This window comes from Lemur catta, chromosome 2, assembly GCF_020740605.2.
Source record: "Lemur catta isolate mLemCat1 chromosome 2, mLemCat1.pri, whole genome shotgun sequence".
Lineage (NCBI taxonomy): Eukaryota > Metazoa > Chordata > Mammalia > Primates > Lemuridae > Lemur > Lemur catta.
Genome location: NC_059129.1, coordinates 134,343,615 through 134,363,769, shown reverse-complemented (window position 1 = coordinate 134,363,769; position 20,155 = coordinate 134,343,615). Strand labels below are relative to the sequence as shown.

The 20,155-nt window shown below is 38.1% G+C and overlaps 1 protein-coding gene across 5 annotated transcripts in view; it reads left to right on the top strand.

Moving 5' to 3' along the window:
* Positions 1–56: 56 nt before the first annotated feature.
* Positions 57–20,155, top strand: part of RMND1 (required for meiotic nuclear division 1 homolog) — a 34,888-nt gene continuing 14,789 nt past the window's right edge. Inside the window, exons 1-7 of one of the 5 annotated variants that reach the window (XM_045544576.1) lie at positions 57–198; positions 2,796–2,948; positions 3,435–3,952; positions 11,050–11,158; positions 13,356–13,431; positions 16,066–16,105; positions 17,799–17,899. In XM_045544576.1, the coding sequence (XP_045400532.1) occupies positions 3,449–3,952; positions 11,050–11,158; positions 13,356–13,431; positions 16,066–16,105; positions 17,799–17,899 (830 nt within the window). In that variant the 5' untranslated portion in view covers positions 57–198; positions 2,796–2,948; positions 3,435–3,448. Of the gene's footprint in view, positions 199–846; positions 859–2,795; positions 2,949–3,434; positions 3,953–10,930; positions 11,159–13,355; positions 13,432–16,065; positions 16,106–17,798; positions 17,900–20,155 lie in introns of those variants that run through there. The other 4 variants (XM_045544575.1, XM_045544577.1, XM_045544579.1 and 1 more) reach the window with 4 other exon arrangements.

The window sequence follows — 20,155 nt, the reverse complement described above, 5'->3', positions numbered from 1 at the left end:
GCGCAGTCACGTGGTCTGCGCGCCTCGCGCTCCGCCCAGGCCTGGGGTTCCGTGCGCCTGCGCAGTGTCAGGCGCTGGGAAGGAGCGCCCTTCTAGGAGAGGGGTTGGCTGCGGGAGCCGGGGGTTGGTGCTGCGCTTGTCTCTGCTTGCAGTCCTGCCGAGGAAGCCGGTGCTTCCTTCTTTTCTTCCGGCGAAGAGGTTAGTGCACTGGCTTTCCCTAGACGCTTGCATGGTCTGGCATTGAGGTCTCCGCCTTGGCACCCGGCCTCGCGAACCCTCTCGCTAACACCAGTACCGCTATGACCTCCTGCCTCTTACAGTGATCTTTGGCCGGCTTAGCTGGGAGTAAAAAGCACTCAGTCAATAAACGCTTGATGGACCTTTTATTGAGCCAGTGCAGAGTGATAACTGCAAAGTTCCGTAAACTAATTTTGAGATTAAAGAATTGGAACGCATACTCCCAAAGATTAGGGCCACTTGTCCATTGAATCTTAGCCTAGCTGTAACTGTTTTCTTAATTGATATTATTGTTTGTAAATGTTGAAATGTGCCGAGGAACTGAATAACTGTCGTATATTTCCCTTTTAAAAATTTAATTGAATGCCTACCATGTGCTAGGTACTATTGTTACATGAGATTGAGCATAAACAAAACTCAAAAATATCCTCAAAGAGCTTACAAGACTCCATCCTTTTCTATCTTTTTTTCCTTTAGCACTGTCACTAACATACATTTTACTGATTTACCATGTTTATTGTTTGTCACAGCCAATGTAAAGTAAGTTTCAAAAGATAAGGATTTTTGTCTATTTTATTGTCTGCTGTATTGGCAACCAGGACAATCAATGCCTGGCACATGGTAAGAACTCAGTTCATGTTGTGTGAATTAGTAAAATATGCAAGTGATTTTAAATATTAAATACAAAGGCAAAATATAAAGTGGAGGAAGATAGAGGCTGGGTGCTGGTTGTGCCTTTTTTTCTTTCCTTTTTTTAAAATTTTTTTCCTAGGGACAAGATCTCACTCTGTCACCTAGGCTGGAGTACAGTGGCATGATGGTAGCTTGCTGTAACCTCCAACTCCTGAGCTCAAGTGATCCTCCTGCTTCAGCCTCCCAAGTAGCTGAGACTACAGTCGTACACGACCATGCCCAGCTAACTTTTTAAAATTTTTTTGTAGAAACAGTGTATCGGTATGTTGACCAGGCCATTCTTGAGAATGAGAAAGGAGGAGGAGGCTTGATGTTTTGAGGAGAAAGCAGAGTAGGATATAGTGGGGAAATGTAGTGAGATTGTTGAGCAGCATGAAAGGCCTGCCTGAAGTGAATAGTCATGATTTTAGAGTGAAATCAGACAGCTTGGTTGATTGTCTCTAGCCAAGTTCAGCTGCAGGAATGCTGGCACAACTTAGGTGAATTATATTTAATTAGAGTTGAGGTTATGCCACCTGGGTTTGTGGAAGAGTGAGGGATGCACGAGATTTGAGGATTTGAGTATGGGAGAGATTATAATGGTAGACCATGGACTATAAACTGGATATGGAGGAAGTGAAGTCATGGGGAGTGAGACCCAATGAAAAGGTGGTTGGGGCATTGAATTGTAGGTCCTATTGTGGTTGAAGAATTGTTGGATTGGATAATAGAAGGAGTGAGCTGGAAAGATAGGTGGTGTTTGGTGAATAGAATACATGCAATTGAGAATGTGGGGTTGCACTTATTGATAATGACAAGGTGGGCGCTATCTAATAGAAATACAATGCAAGCCACAAATGTAATCTTAGGCTTTCTAGAAGCTACATTGATAAATGTAAAAATAAACAAGTGAAATTAGTGTTATTGATTGTATTTAGCTCAATATATCCAAAAATATTTCAACAGGTAACCAATATAAAAATTATTGAGATATTTTATGTTTTTTAAAAAATGAAGTTTCAAGTTATACTAGCCATGCTTTTAGTGTTCAATAGCAACATGTGTCACCTGGTGGCTATTATATAGATCAGAGCATAAGACCATAGGAGTGAGTAGCTGAGGGACAGTGAATAACAAAATCACTCAGGAAAGATGGTCGAGAAACTCAGAGGCCAGAGAATTGGAAGAATCATCCCCACCACTGATCTACTTGGATATAAAAACCATCAAAAGTTAAGCTGGGTATGGTGGCTCACGCCTATAATCCTAGCATTTTCAGAGGGCAAGGCAGGAGGATCACTTGAGCCCAGGAGTTGGAGGCTGCAGTGGGCTATGATCATGCCACTGCACTCCAGCTTGGGCAACAGAGTGAGACCTCATCTTAAAAAAAAAAATACATTTGACCATATGACATTCATATTTTAAAGCTCTGGCTTCCCCTTAACTGTAAAGACTCTTTAGGATGACTTAATGGATCTTTTCATGATCTGGTTGCTGGCTCCTTTTCAGTCCTTATCTCCTGCCACTCCCTCCTGCCTCTGCTGAGGTTGCACTCTTCAGATAAGTAAGACTGTGTTCCTTGGGGTGTTTGATTTGCTGACCCCTTTGCCCTTTCAAGTCTCAGTTCAAAGTTACCTCTGTGACTCACCTGGCACCCTACATCCACCCTTCCCTGGACCTCATAGCAATTTGTATGTCATATGATTCTATCTCCTCTGTTGGACTGTGAATTCTGAGATCATACTTGTATCTCCAGCACCTAATATGTTATTTTTTTAAAGAATTATTATTGATTACCTACTGTGGGCTTACTTTTAAAGAACATTTTATACTGTAAATAAGGGGGGAAGTTATTTACACATACAGTCTGTTTTCTTTGTCTCGAGTGTGTGTGTAGCTGACATGCCTATGCCCGCTCCCAGCCCCAACCTGAAAAGCACCTTCTCCTTCAAGAAGAAGCTTGTATCTTCTGAGAGCCTTTCCTGCCTCTTCCTGTGAGCTCTTTGTGTTTCCTCAGCATCTCATGCTATAGCTCAATGGTAAGGTCTGTTCCACTGGTGTATAATGAGCAGTTGAAAATGCCTGTCTCCTCCAGGAAACCTAAGCACCATGACAGCAGGTGCCCTGTGCTCTCATGGATGCATCCCTGGCCTCAGTTCATGTCTTGTTTCATTGTAAAGGCTGAATAAATATTGAATAAAGGAATTTGTAAGCACAGATTGTTTAAATTGATATGCTAATGAAATAAGAGGTCCTATCACTCTGTTTTCTTTTTTAAGGTTCTTGTCATGTCACTAGCTTTATGATCTTGTAGTGTTCCAGAAAGAAGGCCAAACATTGACTAAAGGAAAAGAGGCAAAACACTGTATTTATTTTTTTAACCTTGTTCTTTTACTAGAATTAGGTTAAGATATATCTGTTTTGGAAATTTTTTTAAAGCAATACGCGTATTGCCTAGGGAAACATTATATATATTTTAAACATTTAAAAAAAAAGCTTTGAACTTTGAATTCTTTTTCTTTTAGTTTGGGATGTGGTAATGCAAGCCAGACTTCTCAGAGCCCTGGCCGGATCTCACCGTATATTGTCAAAAGCCCATCAGTGCCAAAGACTTGTTCATCTAACGTTAGAACCACTTAAGGAATTTGAAAATGCAACATGCAGCACACTGACAATGCATCAAAACTGGGATTTGTTCTTTCCTGATATTGCAGCTGGTGGTTTGAATAAGTCTCAGATCCTGGAAACGAACCAGAAAATATCAAATACAAGCACAGTCTCTCCATTAAATGCTACGCATTGCCAGTATGAAAAAGCGCACTCTCCAACCATGAACTCATTTGGTACTCACAGGAAAGTGACCCACAAACCAAATCTATTGGGTCCTAAATGGTTTATAAAAATATTAAAGAGGCATCATTCATCTATATCAACTGAAACATTTGTTCCTAAACAAGACTTTCCGCAGATCAAGAGACCACTGAAAGCATCCAGGACCAGGCAGCCATCCAGGACCAACCTTCCAGTTCTGTCTGTGAACGAGGTAAAATCAGTGTGGTTGTTGCACTTGCGTTTAGCAGTCATCACTCACTTTCTAAACTAGCGTGCATTGCACCACAGCCTGACTGCTCACCTGAGACAACTGGCAGCCCACCCAGACTTTTTTCATCGAGATCTTGGAAACCTGGTCCGTCTGAGTGCAGTGGTGTTTACAACTAATTGATCACAACCAGTTACAGATTCCTTTGTTCCTTCTCCACTCCCACTGCTTCACTTGACCAGAAAAAAAAAAGGGAAAAAAAAAAGATCTTTGAAGCCTAATATGTCCAAAGGGAATCAAAATCTTAGGAATTAGTGATACATATAAAAACAAAAATAGGCAATAAAATATAAAAATATAGTTTATGAAAGGATTAGTTATTTGTCTAATGAAACTTTGAAAAACAGGACTAGTATTAAGTCCAGTCTAAGGTGGAACTGTAAAAAAAAAAAGGCCCATTTAAAAAAAAAATCCAACTAGAAATTCTCCACCAAATTAAGAAAAATGGTAACTGTGCAGAGAGGTGAGCATTCGGCAGCCTGTGGTAACTGAACGGGCGGTGAAATGATGTGGCAAGGTAGATTCAAAAGCAGCAAGAGGGATTTTGCTTTTTTATCCTCTGAAGGTTTAAGGGGCTGTTTTTTATTCACTGTTAAAGAGTTTTCTGGGAATTTTTCAGCTGCAATGTGCATTCCGCCTCTGAGTAATAAACAATTAAAAGGTCAGGACGAAGCCCTTTCTTTGTTCACCTTTGTGTCTTGCATAATACCTGGAACTGTGCCTTGTACTTAATGTTTACTAAATTGGAAAGGATTGAAAAGAGGCAAAGGGATCTTTAATGTCAATAGTCATCAGCATTAAAAATAGGAGTATAGATATTTTAAACTGATTAGGCCTCCTGAATCTATCAGAAAACAGATTAGAATGTCTTCAAATCTTGATTCTGAGAAGTAGACCCTGAGCATGTTTGATTTGGGCTGTGTTTTTTGTTTTGTTTTTTTACTGTGTGGCTGACATCCCTTGAAAAGATACACTTGCCTTCGTCTCAGTAATCCTCAGATTCTGAAGCTAAGAGTTAACAAACAGTTTTTATGTTGAACTCTAGTTTGGTTTCAAGTCTTGTGTGGTTTTCCTGCACCCAGGATGTAAAGCATGGAAGCTTTCTGCAGGTACTTGGTCCCCTTTCCTTCTGCCTGGAGCTTTAGGGTAGTCTGGGAAATTCAGTATTTAAGTGACTGACAAGATGTTAAGTGTAAAAACCTGCATTCAGGGAAGATCCAAAAAAAGGAAAGAGCAACTCATTTTTTTCTTTTGTTATTTCCAGCAGCACAATGCATCGGGTTTCTTATGAAGAAGCTGATACGGTCAGAGAAGTCCCTTTTTTGTAGCAATTGGCTGTGAACTATCGTAGAGGCTTTATTTCTTTGGGCTGTCCCCAGACTTAGAAGCAATTTTCTTGAATTCCATTTTTTATTTTTCTGTAGGATTTTTTTCTCTGCTTCTTTCTAGGAAAGGATTTGAAGTAGACTTTCAAAAGTAAACATCATTTCAAATGAGGTAATAAATGCTTTTACATTTCACATAAGTCAGAGCAAACAGTTGATGTAAACAGAAATAAATTACATGGTATGAATGATCTGGTTGAGCATTTAGTTCTGAGAATCCCAATAATTAAAGAGGAAGTCCTCCTGGAATTTATTGTTTGTTGTTTCTTGTTGAGGGGGAGACAGAGAAAACAAAAATATCTTAAGAAAGACAACCTTTTCCAACACTGAAGTTAAGGAATCATTTATTTCCTGGGTCCTTTTATAGGAGACATTATGTAACATAATAGACAATGACTTTAGTTGGAGTTTGACAGAAACAGAAGCAGTATATTGTCTTTCTAAAAGCAAGGAAAATAATAGAAAATCATATATTTCGAAAGTGATCTGAGGTAATATAATTTTGGAACATTATTTTCTGGAGGAGTTTACTTTTCATAGAGAAAGCAGTCTTGAAGTATAACGAGGTAATATGTGCTTTGGCCTGAAGACTGACTTTCATCAGCCCCAAATTGAGGCCACTTCATTTTTATCTAGGTATGATGAGGCTGGTCAATCCTTTGTTACAGGGTAGCCCTTTATACCACTCTTCACTGAGACAGGGAAAAGACCCTGCTGTGCATCAGAAAGCATGTGTATGTACTTGGTCTCGTTCCCACAGTGGCTCCCGAGCTCATCCATTTACCACTGCCAAGCACCAATTCGGAATTGGCCAAATGAGGGTTCAGTCACCCTCTATATTGGAACTAAATCTTTACCTGGTTCCATTTGCAGTGATCATAACCTACTGAGACACTCAGTTGGTTTACAGTTTGTAAGAACAGTGGTGCTTCTTGTTGTTCCTGTCCCATCTTTCAGGGGAAGAATGACAGAGGATGAGAACCGCTGATCTGAGCAGCATGGAACCTGGCACAAGGAGACTAACAGCATAGTGTGTTGTAAAATTACTAGCGGGTTGTTAATCATTTTTTAGAAATAGAATAGAAAATACTGGAATGCGTTGCTCATGATGAAGATGAATAGTCATTTGTGAAGCTTTTGTGACAGTTACTGGTGTGTGTACACGTGTATATTGTGTATATAAAATGATTTCTCATTATAGCTTATAATCAAAAAACTTACAAGTTAACGCATTAACTAGTAGTGTAAGTTGTGTCTGTGCTTTATAACTTTCATCTCCAGTTAGTACATTGCAGGAAAAGATGCATTTTTCCCTTAGTAAATATGATCTATTTCTACTCAGTACTTCTGACACCAAACACGTGTGGTTTGTTCCATACCGATCAATTCTCCAACTCTCTGGACACTGGCAGGGTGTCCAGAGTTCAATTCAGTTCAGTCCCAACACTAGCCAGAGTTAGTGCAGACCCCACAGTTCAGCTCAGTCTCATGAGACTGCCCTTGACTACAGACATCAGTCCCAAGTCCCAGGTTGACACCTGGGACCTGTGACCAACCAGCTATAAATCAGGCCTTCCCATGACCCCCTCCTAGAGTTTGATAATTTGCTTACGTTTAGCAGTTTATCATAAAGGGAATTCTAAAGGATGCAGATGAGCAGCCAGATGAAGAGGTACATAGGGCAAAGTCTGGAAGGGCCCCGAACACAGGAGCTTCTGTTCCTGTGGAATTGGTGTGTGCTACTCTCCTGGCACATGGACGCATTGATCAACTCAGAAGTTCTCCAGACCCCATTGTGTAGGTGTTTCTGTGGAGATTTCATCATGTAGGCATGATCAATTGTTAACTCAATCTCCAGCCCTCTCCCTTCCCCAGAGGCTGGGGCGGGGGGTGGGGGGGGGTGGCGCGCGGTGTGTGTGGGGGGAGTTCCAGGCCTCTAATCCAGGTTTGCTCTTCCTGGCAGCTAGCCCCGATCTTGAAGCTATCCAGGAGCCCACCAACAGTCACCTCATTAAAACAAAAGATGTTCCTATTACTCAAGAAATTCCAAAGGATTTGGAAACTCTGTTTGGAACTGAAGGCAGAGACCAAATATCACAATAAAAAATGCTCCTATCTATCATCGCCCTTATTAGGACATTACAAGGGTTTTAGGAGCTTTGTGCCAGAAACCAAGGACAAAGACCAAATAGAAATTTATTATGTCACAACATCACAGTAATATAGAAGCAACATTGCCATAATACATTAATTTTTTTCAGTAATAGAGCGTAAATAAAAATAAGCTTTTTGGTTAAGTGTTCTGTCAGAGCATGTGATGCTACTAAAACAAGAATCATATATAGATTTATAGCCCCATCTGCTGGAACATGTCTTTTGTTGCCAGAAAAACAAAACACATACTGAAATACTGTGGTTTGGGGTTTTTTTGTTTCGGTTTTTTGGTTTTTTTAACACTTTAAATAGAAAAGCCCTAAATTAACTATTTTAGGTTGGTTTGCCAGATCTGTTTAAGGGCAAGTTGCTAATCCCCATCCTAAAACTTGAAATTTGCTTTACATATATACATGTAATTAATATTTAATAAATAAAGATTCAGTATAAAAATCCAGAAAGACATGTATGAAAATGAAAGCTTTTGAAAGTAATGGCACCTTGAATTAATAGGAAAAAAGACAAGTCACTCTGTAGTTCTTTTTCCCTTTACCAAATAGACTTTAAAAAAAAAAACAACTTGAAATTTAAAAGCAAAGGAAACAAAACCAAAACAAGATGTCTTTTTAGATTTTTAAAACTTGTGAATCATCTATTAATAGAAGCAATCCACAACTGAAACAGAGATTCAGATCCAAGAAGTTTAAGGAGGATACAGAAAGGAGTGTGGCAGGCCACGTAAGCTGCATGACACTGGACAGAACCTTTAGCCAAACTAAATAGGAGATGCTGAGAAAGAAAGGTGACAATCCAAAACACTTACAACAAAGGTCCTGTGAATGGCTAAGGAAAAACATTGTGTTTAAACATTTATTCATAATCTATTTGGAACTCAGAATATACTTTCTCATAAAAACAGTCATTGAATGACTTGCCTTGTCCTGTCCTTGAGAGTTCCAGATGGTATGCATTTTGGCACAGATGGGCCAGACCAGTGACATAAATGATGGCGAAGCAGGTCTGAGACCACAGGGAGAGATAGGGACTGCGTGGGTGGGAAAACCTAACCCCTACACTCTATCCTAGGCCATTAGTGCCAGATCTTCCACTTGGTCAAGAGATGGTGGGAATCTGGATTTTGTGTGAAATCTCTCATGCTGTTGACGATCAGCTCAGTTTTAGGAGTGCTATGCAGGTCAGCTCTTGAGTTGGATGGTTCTCTGAGCTGACACCGTGCAACTCTGATTCTAGAAAGAGGCAGCTTCTACCATTTTCAGTACAGTTATGGGGAGATCCTTCACTGGACTAGCTTTTGACCTCCTTACCTCCTTTTTGTGCCTCTTGCTCTTTCCACTCCAGCCCAAACTAAGCATGTCAGCTGTAGCAGTCCCAGAAGTAATTCTGACATCCAACCGTGATTTTACTTGGCAGACTTGAGTAGATTTGTCAGGTCTTACAGTAGAGCCTGCCTGCTGTGGTCCTACCTGATGCCTCTTACCAGGACTCCTTTCTTTCAGCCAGGTTAATCTCTATACTGATATCCTGACAGCTCTTTTTAACCCCGTGGAGTCTGAAAAAGAACAGCTAGTACTCAAAGGTCTAAACCTTAAGCACATACCTGATCCGTATACTCCAGTAACTGTCTAGGCTCTGGCTCTCTTGATCCACATGTGTTTATATATCAGTGTGTTCTTACCTTCATATGGGACTATGAGAATTAGCTTATCCATTATCAGCTAATAATAAGTGTGCTGCATCCATTTATCCTCACATTCCCCAGTAATTTCAACTTGTCTGACTTTTAATATTTCTAATTGAATTAAGCTTATTTTGCTTATGAGTGGATGTTTTATTGATTTTAGATTTTACAGTTTATGTAGATGCTCAGTCCTCTGTTCATTCCTCTGCTACTTTTTAAACCACACATTGGAACTGTGTACCAGATTGAGGGAAAGGCGAAGCAGGGTCAAGATGTTTCTTAGGAGGGTTAAGGAACAGAGGTGGGAGGAAGGAAGGAATTAATATACTACTTTTCTAGAATTTCATAGTAGGAATGTAATAGAACGGGAAGGAATTTGGGAGCTGAGAAGAGTAAGTCCTAAGAATAAATGTTGATTTAGTGACTCATAAACTACTTTTGACCAACTATAATGAACAAATGTTCAACATTTGTGTCACAGTCTTGAGCAGTTTACATTCATCATCTTGTTTAAACTTTACAGCAACCCTATAAAACAGGTAGTATTATTATACTCATTTTAAAAAAAATTTTAATCAAATTCTGTGCCTGAAATCTTAACTCTTATTGCCAATAGCTTTCAAACTTTATTGACCTCATCCCATAGTAAGAAATATATTTAAATACATAAGTGAGGTTGGGCACGGTGGCTCACGCCTATAATCCTAGCACTCTGGAAGGCCGAGGTGGGAGGATTGCTTGAGCTTAGGAGTTCGAGACCAGCCTGAGCAAGAGCAAGACCCCACTTCTACTATAAATAGAAAGAAATTAGCCAAACAACTAAAAAAAAATATATAGAAAAAATTAGCCGGGCATGGTGGCTCGTGCCTGTAGTCCCAGCTACCTGGGAGGCTGAGGCAGGAGGATCACTTGAGCCCAGGAGTTTGAGGTTGCTGTGAGCTCATGGCACTCTAGCCCAGGCAAGAGAGTGAGACTCTGTCTTAAATAAATAAATAAATACATACATACATACATAAGTGAAAGAAAACTTCATATGCATTTACTATGAGTAATATACTATAATATTTCCTATTTTATTCTATTTGATTTTTTTGAAAAGCTAGTTTGGGCCAACTAAATTGATATCAGAACTCACTAACAGGTTGTGACCTGTAGTTTGAAAAAAACAGTTCATTGTGCCATATACCGTATGTTTATTGTAGAGACACATACTACATGAATATCCACATGTATACATGGACAAGACTTAGCAGTGCATGAACCAAAGTACTAACCAAACCAGGAAACAGTCTCAGATTTACAGGACTTTTTGTTTAGTATTATTAACCAGAGTAGAAATACTATAATTCCTTTGGGGATTTAAAGGACTCTGCCTGCACAAGGCTAGTGACAAGTTAGAAAATGACTTCAAACACTAAAGTTGCTTTGAAAAAGAGTCATGGAAACTCAGGGTTGGAGAGACTCTAAATATTGTTTCATCCATTCACCCATATGATGCCATAATCCTCTCTATATCTTTTGTGCTTGAAACACTACCAATCAGTAAGTGGCTTCCCTTTCAGGATAATCCGTTCCCTCCCTTTATCTAGAAAGAGCAAGTTCTTTTGTAGATTGAGCTGAGATTTGTCTCCCTGTGACTTTGTTCTCTTCATCTTCATTGCATCCCTTATATGAACCTTTGAGATGTTGGAAGAAAACACAGTGCTAGCTTTGCAGAATGGAGTTCCATAAGGCAGCACAGAAGCCATCACAGGCACTTTAGCCTCCTGGTGACCCGTGTTGTGCTCGTCTCCCTGAAACAGGACCTGATGCACTGCACAGCATTTGCAACGGCAGATGAATATCACCTGGGAAATCTGTCTCAAGATCTGACCTCCCACGGACTTGTTGAAATAACAAGCTTGCCTAGAGGTACTTCTTCTTGAACCTGGGGCCAAGTATGTTAAAATGTATTAGATAATTTTTTTTTTATGATACTGTTTTAAGTGTATGTTTGTTTGCATTTCCTTTTCTTTAGAAAGGATTGTATCATAAAAGTGGTGTTGAATTTCTTTATACAAATGACATATAAAGAAAATAAAATGTATTTATGGAGAACATATTTCTCAGATTAAAATCAATATTTTTTATTATGCTTTGTTTATAGGATCACTATTACTTGGGGTGGTCAAAGGTCATGCTGCTTCATTTCTGTTACATTAAAAAGTTATTTTTGTATTACAGAAGAACGATGAAATTGATAGAAATGAGAAGAACTCTTGGAAAAAATTTACCAGTTCAGTCTAATACTTTCTCATAAATTAGTTAAAAGATAAAACACAATGAGTATAAAAAAGTAGAAAATTAAATGTAACTGAGGATTTTAGGACAGTATCAGGAAGAATTCTTGAGGAAATAGCCTGCTTTACATTAAAAAAAATAACTTAGAAAATTTGATGAAAGTGTTACAGTGAAATTCAAGATAGCCCAATACTCAGAAAATTTATGAATTTACCTCAGAGTAGCAAAAATAGACTGAAAACCTCCCAGCTACAAAGAAAGTTCCTAAGAATCATTAATCTCAGAAGAAACAGTTGAAATGTCATTGTGCTTTTTCAGCCTTGATGATCTGAACAGATTATTTGTGCTGATTTATGATAAAAACAAGCATAGTTGACTTAGAAATAACAACTATGTCCAGAGCCCCTAAGATGAAAAATTGCTCGGGGGTATTGTTGGCTGACACCAAAGGCTGCCAGCAGTGTGGCTTTGTGCATCGTAGAGTTGAGGGCTTCTTTGCCCTGGGTCTTTTCCATCTAATTTCTGTTGCTTTTGGCTGGATAAGCAAACTTTGTCATGTGTAAGATATAGTACTTAGGGAAGATAGAGTTCACCAAAAAAAAGTAGTTTAGGATTTGGTCTCTGTCTGAATCCCCGACCGCTACCAGGAATTCTGAAGCTTTGAGGAGCCTAGTTTTGTGTCAGGAAATATATAGTTTTTAAAAATTAATAATAGTATGTATATTGACATTAGTATATAGTCTATAATTTACATTATAGGATATATACTTATAAATATTACTATGTAAATATTAATATGTAAAGCAACTACTTACTGATAAATGATAAATATTGGTATATTTGTATATGTTTAATAATATTTAATATTGAAAAGGTTAAAATTTTTAAATAGTTACAGGTGGCTACAGTGATAGTTCTCATGATTAACCTTGTTTTGAAATGGTCAGTATCTTTATTTGTGTATATTTTCTGTTCCCCATACTTTATATATTTTAAAATTCAGCAGAATGAATAATTTGGAAATACTGAAATTATATTACTAATAAAATGGTATTTAAAGGAAGAGACTATATTAATACTTCAAATTTTATTTTAAATTAATTTTGTAGAAAGAAGTTTAATTCTTGAAGCTTAGTTGTATTGAAGCTAAGACTTTAATAACTGTGAATTGGGGGTAGGCACAGTGGCTCACACCTGTAATCCTAGCATTTTGTGAGGCCAAGGTGGGAGGATCACTTGAGGCCAGGAGTTTGAGAGCAGCCTGGGCAATAGTGAGACCCTGTCTCCACAAAAATTTTTTTTGAAAATTAGCCAGGCATGGTGGTGCATCTGCAGTCCCAGCCACTTGGGAGGCTGAGGCAGGAAGGTTGCTTGAGCCAGGAGTTTGAGGTTGCTGTGAGCTATGATTGACACCACTGCACTCTAGCCTGGGTGACAGAGCGAGACCTTGTCTCAAAAAAAAAAAAAAATATATATATATATATGTATATATATGTTAACTGGATTGATGATTATTGAATCAGAATCGGTGTGAATGAGCAGTTTTAAATAGCACTAATAAAAATATCACAGGTTGCTGAATGTTATATGCAAGTAATTTCTTATGGTCATATTTTTATATGTTAAATCCTTTCAGAAAACTTAGTAGAAAGATGGACATTGTGTTATAGCGTACTTCTTGGTATGAAAGAAATGATAAGTACTTTATTAAAATAAAGTATTTATTTTATTTATTTATAATTATTTATAAAATAAATGTTTATAGGTGACTCTTACACTTCGTGTTACCTTGTGACATAACTTTTTGTTCATTTATTTTAAATCACAGATGCAGCAAATATTTTGGTGATGGGTGTGGAAAATTCTGCAAAAGAAGGTGATCCTGGAACAATATTCTTCTTTAGGTAAGACAGGAAAGAAACCCCACTGGGAGATGGGTTCATGGCAGGTAATTTTGGTCTTTAAAGGTGCATGTGTACCTCTCTTAACCGTAAAGGTGCTCAAAATATACTTGGTATTTAAATTTATCATTTAATTCTTATTTGATCTTAGAGAGTTTGTCAGTTTTAGGAATTTTCTGGTAAATCCTCTTATGAAATAAACAATTTTTAAAACAAGTAAATAATCTTCCCCTGGTTTGTCTTGCTTTGTACATGTGGATTTTCATTGACTAAGTTTATGCAAAACTTCGTATTTCTCATTCATCTTCAGTGCCCCTAATCAGGCTACCTCCCCTGCTGTCTTTTCTTCCTCACCAATTTCTTCCTTTTCTTTCTTCCCCTTTTGTAGCTCTTTAGCTAATATTTTAGCACCCCCTTTCTTCTCCAGAGACTTTAGACTGGGATCCTAACTCATATACACTTATTCCTTTTATTTAAAGTTTCTCTTCATACCAAATACTCCAGAGTAGCTGACTGGGAGTGATAATGATAACAGAAACCAAGTAAAATGATCTTGTATTATTCCCACTACACTTGAGGAAGGTCTATTATTCCCGTTTTGCAGCTGAGGAAACTGAGGGTCAGAAGGATTAAGTGAATTACCCATGGTCATGGGATTAATAAGTGGCAGAACAGAAACACATGGGACGTCCATAAGAATCCAAACTTGAATAACGTTTTTGTCGTCTTAATCCTTATAGTTGGTGATAACAGGAAGCGCCATCTTTATTCCTTTCGATACCTACCTTCCTTTTGACCCTATCTTTAGAGATAATCAAAATTTAAAATTTAGTCCAAATAGAGTAACAGCATCCCTCAAGTGAGGAGTTTAGATTTCTGAGGACCTCTAGATCAGCACTGTCCAGTAGAAATATCATGCAAGTACATTTTTAGTAGCCACATATGAAAAAATTTTTCTTAAAATGAAATTAACTTTGAATGACACAAATAATAGTATCATATGCTTCCTGAAATTAATTTTAATAATGTATTTCATTCAGTCCAACATATCTAAAATATTATAATTTCAACATGTAAATAGTAAATCACTAGTGAGATTTTTCCACTCTTCTCTTCATGCTAAATCTTTGAAATCTGCTGTATATGTCACACAGCACATCCCAGTTTACACCAGGCACATTTCAAGTGCTCTATAGCCACATGTGGCTTCTGAGCACCGTGTAACATGCACGGCTCTAGATGAAGGAGTGTGCAATTCACTGGCCCACTCTTCTGCCTAGAAGTAATTCTCTGAACTGATACTGTGGCTATTGCTTGAAATACCCTCTCTTAAATCCATATCCTGAGACCCTCTCCTGTCCTCTTGCAGCAGCTTGCTAACTAGTCTCCCTCCCTGCCTGCTTACCCCACCACCAGTCTGTGTGTCGATCGTAGGGAGGGTCATTCTTCAATAGGCATTTCTGATCACTCCTGCTTAAAATTCTGTGGAATCTGACCAAACTCTATCATTCCATGAAGTTCCTTCAGGGGGTGCCTCCTGCCTGGCTCTATAACCTGGCTGCCCGCTACTTGACTATGTCCACAGCCATGCAGCCACTAGCTATTTATTCTGATGCTCCCACCTCCTCCCTGAGCCTGTGCGTTTCCTCTGCCTTGCTGGCTCCTGTCATTTTCTCATTTGGTAGCTCTGCTAGTTCTTAGGAGAGGTGTCCCTCTGATGTACAGCCTGTAGGATACTCTGCAGAACTCTGATGCACTGATCACACACTGTTGTAACTGGTGGTCCAAGTGTCAGTCTTTTCTAGGTGGAGGATGGGAAATAGATCATGCTCATCATTTTATCCCAAATGCTAAGCACAGACTCACTCATGTACTAAGCACTTTACTTAAGACATGTTTAAAGGGTGATATGGGGTCATCATATTTTTACTTTTCTTTTATTTCTACCTTTTCTTCCCCCAGTGCAGCGACCCAGAGCCAAAACTCATTTTATTTACCACCTAAAACAACTCAACACATCAAACTTCAGAAATCAAACAAGTGCATTTACAGTTTTAGGCCTTAAATTCTGTTAAAGCCAGAATTGGATGCAGAAGGCATCCTATGGCTTCATTATAGTTCTGTTCTAAGCACTGTAAGGATGGGTGGCATTACTCCATAGTGCCTTTTAGTCAACTGGGCCTTTAATTGATCTCAGTCACTTTATTACACAACTAGTAAAAGCATGATCAGTTATTCTTTGCCCACGGCAGAGTCTACCTAATGAGAGCTAAGATGGGATCTCAGAAAATTTCCTTATTCTGATTTCTGTGAACCAGAATTGAACTGGTTATGAAAGAGTCTAGATACATGAAGTTATATAGTATTACAGTAATAGCTATTTATTCTCCAAACCATGAAAGCAGTCATGAATTTCTTAGAGGCCAGGTTTTTTTCAAGAATTTAAATAGTAGCTGTTATTTTAGCAAGTTCATCTAGGGACCATAATGTCAAATTAGTAAATAAATCATATTTTTAAAAATTGCATCCTAGACACATTCTAGAAGTTACCTAAGCATAGCTTTATATATGACCCTAAAGAATGTATTGTACCTTTACTTTTTTTAAATTTTGATATTGATTCTTTTTTTAAATCAGGGAAGGTGCTGCTGTGTTTTGGAATGTGAAAGACAAAACTGTAAGTGTAAATAAAATGTAAAAGTAAAAAAATTACAGTTTTATGAGAATGAGTTAATTGTCACTCAATAATGTGAGCTATTAGAAGAGAAATTAACAACTAATGCACAACTTATTTGATCTGCATTATGTGATATTTATTTTATCAGTTTCATCTTCCAAAATGTATTGTATTTTGGCTTAAAGTTTCAAGCATTTTCCTTCTCTAAACACACACTAATTTGTGGAGAATCAGAATTATCCTAGCTACACTGCAGACAGACAGAAAGAAATACAGTGTACTTTGCATGTGATAAATACAAAATGAATAATATATATACAATTAGTTGGAAGCTGGTTGCATTGAGTCTTAGATCAAGTTTTCTAGCACTTATCACTTATGGGAAATAATTTGCTCAACATCCAAATGAGAATTTGTTTAAATACAACTTTTTTAGAGGTGATCTGTTAATCTACATCAAAGTTTTATATTTAACTCAGCAATTTTACACCTAGAAATTTATCCAAAAGAATAATTATGCATGATGAATTATGTACAGAAACGTTCATCAAAGCATTATTTATAATCGAAAAAATAAGAAATAACAAAAACACACAATAATAGAAAGCTTGTTAAATATATCCATAGGATAAAAATATACTAAACCTCTTAAAAAATCACGTGGAAAAATATCTATTCCTGGGAAATTGCCTGTGTATATGATACAGTTAAATTAAAAGAGCAGATTATAACATATAATATCAGAGCTGGTTAAAAAATAATACTTCATATAATCCTAGTTTTACTAAAATGAAATACATACATGCAAATAGACACATTCGGGTGGGGGAGGGGGATCCTGGAGAAAAGGAAATATAAATGACCAGTAAACATAGGAAAATACAAATTGGCTATTTGAAGTTGTAAAGATGTAAAAGGCTGATTATACCCAGTGTTCTTTAAGAGTGCTCTGATAATGTTTAGATTCTAAAATTGGAGAAACTATTTTGGAGAACAGGTTAGCAATATTTATCAAAATAATATGCATCCATGTCTTTTGAGCTAGCAGTTTCTAAAGAAGTAGTCCCAAAAGGCCTTGAAGATACATGCGTAAGTGTGGCACATTGCAACACTAATAATCCAGAGTAGAAATAATCCCCCACAGATGCACATTTAGGACGGTTAAATTAATTGTAGTTTCTCCATTAGGGAGCATTGAGCACTGAAAATGTTCATATGCATAGTATGATCCCATTTCACATAAAAAGCAAAATAAACATATACACATATACACGTAGAAAGTCTGGAAAGATACGCACCAAATTTAATCATGGTTACCCCTGGGAATTAGGATTTCAGGAGAGCAGAGAGAGGTGGTCCCTTCCTACACTTCTGTGTTGCTTAAATTTTTATAAGTATGTTGGGCTTTACCTTTTTTTAAAAAGATTTAAAGGATACAAACCGTAATGTTACTAGTGATTTTCTTAGGAATAATCTTGGTTTTCTTCTTTATGCTCATCTGTGTTTTCCAAATGTAAAACAAATGAACAGGTCATCCTGATTAATATCACAATGAATTTGCCTTTTCCTTAGAAACACGCAACAGAAAACATGCCTTTAAGTATAATGAAGAATGTTGTAAGCATTAGCACCGTAACATACTTGTCCTGAGGGAGCCACTTATAATTTCAGGTTAATCTTCCTTTTCTTCTAGATGACGCGTGTCATGCAAGTTCTAGAAAAACATGAGATTCAGCCCTATGAAATTGCACTGGTACACTGGGAAAATGAAGAACTTAACTACATAAAAACAGAGTAAGCAACTTTTTGTCGAATTTATGGAAAGGGCACCTGGAGTAAACTAGGTAAAGCAGTAGAGGAGGTACATTATTATGAATATGGAGACTTCATTTTAAGAAAAAATTTACTGGTACAAGTACAAAGCCTAAACCATGTAAAAAATATTAAAGGATAAACATAATTTTCTTTTTTTTTTTCAGAGATGGGGTCTTGATATATTGCCCAGGCTGGTCTCAAACTTGTAGCCTCAAGTAATCTTTCTGCCTCAGCTTCCCAAAGTGCTGGGATTAGAGGTGTGAGCCACTGTGCCTAGACAATAATTTTTTTTTAACTTCTCTTTATCCACGAATTAAAACAAGTAAATAGTATAACCCCAAAATGGAAAGTTTAAGATTTTTAAGCAGACTAAATCAGTAAGATAGTATGCTTTTATCAAATGAACCTATCATATTATTCCAGTAAAGTTTTCTCTTAAGTAAATCCATTTTCTTCCTATTGATTTTGGGTATAAAAGGGAAGTATAGTGAGGGGGGTGTCTAAGAGAACCACTTGTGGAAATGTGGATGCCTGCAAGAAGTGGGAGCCTGACTTACCACTCTCAAGTAAGATATGTGGGTAGGCAATAGACTAGCTGATTTTCCTGTCTCAGCATGAGGGAAAAAATGAAGAGAGTTGTTAGGCTGGAGAGTTGTTAGAGTGAGAAGTCTTTTTCCTCACAGAGTTACCAGTCTGGTGGAATATGGGGGGGAAGTCACTGTAGGTTCTTAAGAAGGGAGGTGTTGAAAGCAGAGCTTTGGGAAGCCTGGGAGAGACACTAGCTATTGAAAGACTAGTGTCTAGTCTGGTGTCTGGCTCCTATACTAGCTATAGGAGCTAAGTAATTACAGCCAGACAATGAGTAAGTACTCACCATGTGCAGTCACTGTTTCCTAAGTGCTTTCTATTCATTATTTCGTTTCATCCTGACAAAAACCCTGTAACTACAGTTACCTGGCTCTTATATGGGGTTCAGAGAAGTTCTGTCTTGCCAAAGGGCACCTGACTAGTGAGTTGGGGCCTGGGCCCACGGTGGCTGCAGTCAGAAGTGAGGATGTGAACCTAAGAGACATGGCAAATGAGGAGCTAATAGAATTTCATTAACTTTATTAATTATTAAACCCTCAGCCTTTTATTCATGGTTCCCATGAATCCCCCTTCTGTGTTCTACTTCTAGATCAAACTGTTGCTTACTGGCCCCTCGCATGTGTGTGTGTGCACATACATACACACACACACACACACACACGCCCCTTGCATGTGTGTGTGTGCACATACATACACACACACACACACACACACACACACACAACCACAACCTTATAGTCTGTGAGGAGTAAAGTCCTCACCTCTTTGGATCCCAGAGTCAGCTATTTGTTTCTTCAAAAGACCATGCTAGCTGCCACCCCCGTGGTTGTTATGTGAGTTCCACCTATGATTCCCGGTATCTGCTGCCTGACTTGGTTCTGTGGCATGGCTGACCTCGTTCATAAATCATCTTGTAAACTCTGCTCTCTCTTTTGTCTTTCTTTTTTTCCTCCACCTGATGTTGTCAGAGCAGATTGTGCCTCTCGGCCCTCCCATTAGGTGCCTTGTCCACCTGTTTTTGCCCATCTCTTCTGTCTCACATCTTTTCTGAAGGTTTACCTTTTCTCCATTTACATTCACAGGTTCCCTTCCTTACCCCCACCTCCCACTGCCCCTTCCAAAGTTCTCCAAGGTACACACTCATTTTTCACAACTTTCCTCTCCCTCTGTGTTCCAACCACGTCAGTGTGATTTTGGATTACACTCTCTATATAGTTTTATATTCAGTGTTTTTTCACTTAGAAATTTATTGTCAACATTCTCCCTTTTATTAAATATCCTTCCAAAACACACTTTTTAATTTTTGTTGTGTGGAGTTCATTTATTTCCTTTTTTTTTTGTTTTGAGACAGAGTCTCATTCTGTTGCCCAGGCTGGAGTGCAGTGGCATCATCATAGCTCACTTCAGCCTCAAACTCCTGATCTCAATTGATCCCCACTTCTTCAGCCTCCTAAGTAGCTGGGACTACAGTCATGCACCACCACACCCACCTAAGTTTTCTATTTTTTTTGTAGAGATAGGGTCTTGCTATGTTGCTCAGGCTGATCTTGAACTCCTGACCTCAACTGATCCTCCGGCCTTAGCCTCCTAAAGTGCTGGGATTACAGGTGTGAGCCACTGCTCTCAGCCTGGAATGACTATTATTGA